The 7,397-nt window shown below is 42.7% G+C and overlaps 1 protein-coding gene across 1 annotated transcript; it reads left to right on the plus strand.

Moving 5' to 3' along the window:
• The first annotated feature begins 1,013 nt into the window (after positions 1 to 1,013).
• LOC125932390 (integrator complex subunit 6-like) lies at positions 1,014 to 7,192 on the plus strand. The gene is made up of 5 exons (XM_049644910.1): positions 1,014 to 1,267; positions 2,882 to 2,984; positions 5,767 to 6,132; positions 6,481 to 6,574; positions 6,890 to 7,192. The coding sequence occupies exons 1-5, from the start codon at positions 1,058 to 1,060 to the stop codon at positions 7,011 to 7,013; spliced, it is 897 nt and encodes a 298-aa protein (XP_049500867.1). The 5' UTR covers positions 1,014 to 1,057; the 3' UTR covers positions 7,014 to 7,192.
• The last annotated feature ends 205 nt before the right edge of the window (positions 7,193 to 7,397 follow it).

The following is a 7,397-nucleotide window of genomic DNA, read 5'->3' on the forward strand; positions in this document are numbered from 1 at the left end:
TAATTATTGTAGCTTTGTAGCAAGTTTTGAAATCTGGAAATGTTTATGATGTTGCATGTGGTAGTCAGACTACTTAACTAGAAGGTGATTGATCCGCTAAAGACAGACAAGATTTTGTTTAGGACATTTGTGGATTATCAAAATATCAAGTTTAGCTTGCATGTTTATTGCATGAGTAGGTTACTTTATAATACTTTAATATTTAGAATACCCTTTTTCACTGAATCCCTACATCTACCCAGTCCACGTTTATTTTTCTCAAGCATAAGGGGAGATGTGTGTTAAGCATCACATACACTATCCTGTTCATGCTTTATCTCTTGTAATCCTTAAAGCAGCCCAATGAGGTAGATACTGTTTTACGCTTATTTTATGGTAATAGAAATTTTGAATAAGAATTTAACTGGTTCTGCCAGGTTTAGCCAATCGAAAAGTGGCAGAATATAGATCTATAAGATTCCAGAGACTGCACACTCTAATACTATATCACACTGCCTACAGTTATGAGTTCAGCAGAGAATTCCTTATTTACATGAAAATAATTTAACTGATAGTATGCAGGATAATTTGTGTCAGACTATAAAGCTTCTTTGCCCCATTTGTTGATTTTCAGTGGGATCATCCGTCCATTAAGTTTAACAGATCTTAGGCTGGGCACACCCTTGAAATTATACATCGAGTTTTGTTTGTAAGGGGTCTTTCTGAGAAGAATATAGGTTTAATCAAATCATCCAAAGAGGTTAAGGCCCAGTACTCAAGGTTCTACGGACTAAGTGTAAAAGAATTCCATGGAGCTTAGGTTCTTCCAAAAGGAGAACAAGTATGGTCCTTTAGTTGGGATGATGGTATAAGGGAGGTCAGCCCACTCTTAAACCTAGCTTGTAGCAAAAGGGAATTGTTCTGGACCTAGTGGTGAGCCTATAGGCAGTAGTGATGGTGGACTGAATAATGACTTAGCTGAGGGGTGATGATTCTAGATTCTAAAATATAATAGAGATCGTAGATATGAGATTCTAAACTCTGTTTGGTGCCATGGTGCACATCGCCAACAGTGGCCATGTCCTCCCTAATGGATAGTACATTTAAGCTGTGTAGCATCAAAGTCTTTTCCACTGATTATCCACTTTCCCATTGGAGTGCTCTACTCAAACAAATAGCTAACTATGAGAAGAATCTGAAGACAACAGCTTCTCCATCTCAAAAGACTAATCCAGAACAACCTAAAAGACTTTATACTCTCAGCTATCTGCTTCAAGATGATAATAAGGTAAGATAACTATGACTATTTCTGCCTAAATTGTGGTATTCTTTGTATAATTATTTTCTTCTTCAAACGATGAGTGTAAGTCATGTGCTCTACTTCTATTTATTTAAGGGACAAAGTATGATGCAAGGAATCTCATGTGAACAGAAAGTAGGAGCCTCCTGATCCAAGAGTGTGTTAGTTGAACAGAAAGAGTGGTTGCCATTTATTGGAGTAGAAGCTGGTGTTTTAAATGATCCCATTTAATACTTACCACCGTTTTGTAGATGAGTATTACTATCCCCCCTTTCATAAGAAGAAATCAAGGCTGACGGTGGTCAAACGTGTTGCTCTGAATGACACAGTTGACAAAAGATAGAGCCAGGATTTGAATCCACATCTTTCTGGCTCCAGAGTCTATATTTGTTCCCACCCCACCCCCCCAGTAACTCCCTTCGTATTGAGATCACAGTTTACTTTCTCTGTTTCCATTTTTCAAGTCATTAGTGCTCTATCTAGAAAATAAGTGTTCCTCTTGAAATTGAAGTACTAGCTGATGTTGCCATAGTTGGATTGTCCTATGGACATCTTAATGGGAGATGTGTATAGTGTGCATGACAGAGACATACTGACTTGACTATTGAAGCACGCAGGCAAAGAGGATCATAGCTGCTCTCATTGGAGAGATCATTGACATAAAGTCACAGAACATGCAACAAATTCTTCGGTAACAACACAAGACTTGAAGTTAGCCACCTCACCCCAAACTCCTCAGTTAACTGGAGTTTTTCTTAATTTCCTGTGCCTTGGTTTCCTCATTTTTCACAAGAGAGAGAATCACACCTAAGTCAGAGGGCTTGGTGGAGGATTGAGTTAGTGTAGAGCATTTAGAACAGTACCTATTGGAGACTAAATGCTCAATGAAAATGTTTTCACCATTCTGGATTCCTCTTTTATGGGAAGCGCAAACGTGCCGGGAAAATATTTTTTTATCACAACTGTATTCAGATAAGGCAGTTATCCTTTGATGAAAACAGCTTTTAGCTAACGTATTACACCCTTGACTTCCTGTTTTATCCACCAACACTGAAAAGAACTCCCTATACCCACCCAGCTCCAAGGATGACATATTTAAATCTCGATAAGGTTAGAGGTGGGGAGATTTACACGTTCAGTCTATTCTACCTTTTACAGTCTCCATGTATCATTTAATAAAGTGTTAATCAGTATTTGTTAATAGAGTTAAAGCACAAAGGGACAAAAAAGGTATTTTCTTTTTTCTCCAACAAAAGCTGAAGCAAAATGGTGTGTACTTCTCCAAAGAGATAACCGTGGGTTTATAAGCTTGATTGATGAAAGCCACTCATTCTCCAGCAATCTTAGCAAACGTGGTTGTCCCATGTTTGGTTTTGTACAAAAACCTTGTATTTTACCTTCTCCTTATTTCACTTAGGTTATACTAAAATTGGATCGCATTTTCTGAAAACATAGTGTGGGCTAAGTGAATATAAATCTTTGGACCATGATTAAAACTTATATTAATAATATAAACGCATGGCTGTCTGTGCATATGAAGAGTGCAATTTTGCAATGATTGGATTTTGTCTTTAATGGAATGTGTTCACTGATGTTTTTCAGCAAATAAAGAATGACAAAGGATATCAGGTTGAAGCAGGGCAACAAAAACAAATGAAAAGTCCTAGGAAGCCCAGCAGCTGCCCATCATCTAAGAGAAGGCCAAGTACGTCACCAAGGTTAAGCAAACAGGAAAGAGAGGGGAACCCCATCTCTAGGGTTCAGCCAGGTCAAAGGAAATATATAGTTATGTCCTTGAGGGATGGACAGGTACAAACATGTTTGCAAGCGGAGGGGCAGGTCTGTACGTTGGGTCCAACCATTTGGGCAGTGTAAGAGTTAGAACAAGCAGGTTCCCAGGGCGCCTGGGTGGCTCATTTGGTTAAGCGTCTGACTTTGGCTTGGGTCACGATCTCACGGTTTGCGAGTTTGAGCCCCACACCGGGCTTTCAGCTGTCAACTGAAAGCAGGGCCCACTTTGGATCCTCTCCCTCTCTCTCTTTCTCTCTCTCAAATAAATAAAGGTTTTTTAAAAAGCTGTAGAATAAGCAGGTTCCGGACACACAAAAAGATGATGGGCTCACCACCAGGACGGATCTGCTCATATTCTCCTTGTCTTCACGTTGTGTTCCTGCTCTAACCCAGTACAGTCTGGCTGCTTCTTACCATAGTCCAGTGAAGCTGTTAGCGTCAATTTCACCAGTGGCTGCTACACTTTGGCATTCATTTCTCAGAAGCATGTGATGTATTTGTTCACTCTGGGCTCCATGGAAACCTACTTGGTTCCCAGACACTGCGTTCTCCTGGATTCCTTATCCCCTGGCTAGTGACCCCTTTTCCTTCTCCCTTTTCTGACTTTTTCCTCTTCTTTCCCACCTGTAATTCTGCAGGGGCCCAAAGCTGGATCTTGGGCCCTTGTCTCTTCAACCCGCTCTCCCCTTAGGCGATTCCACACAGTCTTAGAACTTTAAATATTATTTGTACTGCAAGAACTCTCACCTTTATACCTCTAGACTACAGCTTGCTCCTGGACTTCAGACTCAAATACAACAGCTTACGTGACCCCTCCAATCAGCGTCTACTACATACCTAAAATACAATTGGTTCTGCCTGAACTTCTGACCTTCCTCCTCTCCAAAAATGCTCTACTTTCAGCCTACTCGATCTCAGCAAATAATACCATCCATTGGTGTAACATGTATTTATTTATTTATTTATTTATTTAATAATTTAAAAAAAAGTTTTAATGTTTATTTATGTTTGAGAGAGAGACACAGGCACACAGAGCGTAAGTGGGGGGAGGGGCAGAGAGAGAGAGAAGGGGAGGGAAACACAGAATCTGAAGCAGAACCCAGGCTCTGACCAAGACGCGGGGCTTGAACTCACAAACCATGAGATCATGACCTGAGCCAAAGTCAGAAGGTAAACCGACTGAGCCACCCAGGCACCCCATTCGTGTAATATTTATAAAGGTGTAACAACCTGCTGTCCAGCGTATGGGAGCCATGGAAGGCCTAGAAGCTCCAATACTTAGATTTGCAGATATCCATAGTGTAAATAGCCCCACCATGGACTAGTTCAAGCTACCAACCTGAGGTCACTGAACCAGAATCAGGACAGATTGACCACATCTGTGACACTTGTGAGCAATTGCCTAACAGCCTGCACACACCTGGCACTATTATTTCTCCAGGGGTTCAGGACAAAACGCTTAGATTCACTCATGACTCCTCTTGTTATTCTGTTCTTCATCTCTCACCTCCACCCCTTAGCAAGTACAGGCAGCTTAACTCCCAGTATCACCCTTTGTATCACCCTTGCCTGGATCACCCTTGGTCTCTATCCCTCTAGTCTGTGCTGCCACCGTCTGTCCCCAAGCTGCTACAACAGCTTCTCATCTGATTTCCCTGCTCTCCCACTTGACCCTCCTGACCCATCACTGCCCTGCAGCCCGACTGACCCCGTGCGCACGGAAATCCGATCCTGCCACGTCCATCGTGAAACCCGCCATCAACTCCCCCGAGCACTCAGAACGGAATCGGAGCTCCCGACGCTGGTCTACATGCTCTGCAGGACCCGGGCCTGCCCTCCTCTCCTGCACGCGTCCTCTGGGTGTCCTCCTTGTTCTCTCTGCCTCAGTTCTTTGCTCCACGGCCCCGGCTCGTCCCCTCCTAGGGCCCTGCACTGGCCCTCATGGCAGCGAGAAGTCCTCCTCACATGCACAGGCTGCCCTGTCTCCTGTTCCAGACTCTGCCCAGGGGTCACCTCCTCAGAGGGCCCTGCCTGACCACAGGGTCCTGGAGGCTCCCTCTCCTACTCTCTGTCACATCCCCAATGTCTTCCTTCCCAACGCGAATTCACACTTTATTATTTCCTTTGCCCATTTTACTTGTACCACCTGACCTCCCCACGAGGATCTAAGTTCCATAAGAGCAGGGATTGTCTCGATGCCGATCGCCCAGCACTCGGCAGTGTCTGGCACAGAGGGGGCTGAGAATATGAAGCAGGGGTGTCAGACTTGGAACAAAAGGAAATTCACCTTTCTGAGACAGAAAAGACAAATGGGGAGGATCATATACGGACTGGGATTCTTGGTGATGGAGTGCCAATATCAGATATCTTGGCATCAAGTAAGATAGATATTCTGCTTTCCACCTTGTAAAGGGCATCGAGGAGGCATTAAATCACGAGTGTCAGAATCTGTGAGTGTTTGTTAGTGGTACTGTCAAACTGCATTTCTGTATGTATTCCTAGTGCCAAGAGAGAAAAAGTGACTTATGGTATGATCTTTATGGAGACCTACTTGTGGGATCTGATATTTCCACTTGGTATCTACTTCCGCTTTAAGAAACAAACAATTTTCTCAAAAGTGCAGAGCCCGGGGATGTCCCCCGGGGGGTGATGAAATGCACCTGCCTCACAGCTCAATCTCTTAATTTGGTTTTCAGGAGCCACTGTCACTCACAAAGTCCGTGACAAGAAGATGAAAAATAATCCAACCCCACCTGATGGCTTCTTGCCAAATGCTGCTGCGCCAGCAGTTACGAATGTAGCAGGAAATGGTATTCCACTCAACCAACAGGATTCGCTCTCTGATGACTTTGCTAAAGATGGCCTGTCTCGCAAACCTGGTAGTAATTCACCTGGAGGAGGAGCCAAGAACAGCAGTGTCTCCGTAGGTGACCCAAAAGTCCCAGTGGTGCCTTCGACAGGAGTTGTGCCAAAGGAAGTGCCAATGAGTGCTGCTCTGGCACAGAAAATTAATAATGATATAAAACATCAATTAATGAAGGAAGTTTGGAAGTTTGGACGAAGTAAGTAGTGACAAGATGGCTCTTAATAAAACCATGGGAAGTCTCATTCTATGATTTAGAATAGATCCAACCCACCTCTTGGACTCATCCTTTGGCTGAATTGGGTTTTTACAGAATTTAGGATGGTTTCTCTTTAACTGGTCTCGAAATTCACGATACACCTCTTAAAATTGTCTGTTTGGCTTGCTTGGTGTTTACAATAGTTTCCTTAGTAAGCATTCAAAACACAAACACTATGCAACCCTCTAGCCCGTGAGAGATGATTGCTGAGGCAGTGGATGCACTAAGAATGAGTTCTAAGCCATCTTTGTGTTTTTAAAAATACTGAATTTTAAAAACTATTTTCAGGGTATGAAAGGATTTTCACCTTGTTTGAAGAAGTTCAAGGGCCTCTTGTAGTCAAGAAACAATTTGTTGAATTTACCATCAAGGAAGCTGCAAGGTAGGTGGAAAAAAGAACTCTTCATTTTTTTTTTAAGAACTCCTCAATTTTTTTAAAGCAGTTGTGCCCAATGCTGAACAGGGGCAAAACCAAGCCCTGGCCATCATAGTCTGGGCAGGGGAGGGCATGGGCCCTCAATTGATGACACTCTTGGTATTTTGCTAGACTACATCTTCCCAAGAGGATGCATTTTCTATTCCCATGGAGATTGTAGGCTCTATTTTGTATCCACTACTATGACTAGCACATTATAGATGCTAGCACATTATAGATGCTAGGTATCTTCTGGTTCCTTAAATTTGTCTTAATTTTCAGGTTTAAAAGAGCAGTCTTGATTCAGCAGCTTGAGAAGGTACTAGAAAACCTGGAATCCTGCTGCCATCTCAAGAACGTTAATCACAAGAAAAGCAGAGAATTGTGTTCTTGCAAAGACCAGTGAGAAGCAAAGGCGAATTTCCTATGTTGTAAGATGGAATAGGGTAGTGTTGAAGCTCCCCAAAATGTTGTAGTCAAGAAAATTCCCTTCTAGAGGCTAAGATAAAAAGGAGTGGAGTCTTTTAATTTTATGGTTCTCCATCAATAAAAGCTGGGCTATGGCCCTAAGAATTTCTTATGAAAGCATAGTTTGTTGTTTGTTTCTTTGTTTTCTTACTTGAGGAGAGGGATGTATTAACTCATCAAGCTGAATATTATTACAGTGCCGGTTTCTGTGGCAGGTCCCACGGTTGTAGCTGGTATTTAAACCTGCTTTCTTTCACTACCCATTTCTCATTCCCTTCCCCCTGACGTAGCATCTCAGGTCATGGTCAGGGTTCTTTGCTTC

The sequence above is a fragment of the Panthera uncia genome, chromosome X (assembly GCF_023721935.1).
Source record: "Panthera uncia isolate 11264 chromosome X, Puncia_PCG_1.0, whole genome shotgun sequence".
Taxonomy (NCBI): domain Eukaryota; kingdom Metazoa; phylum Chordata; class Mammalia; order Carnivora; family Felidae; genus Panthera; species Panthera uncia.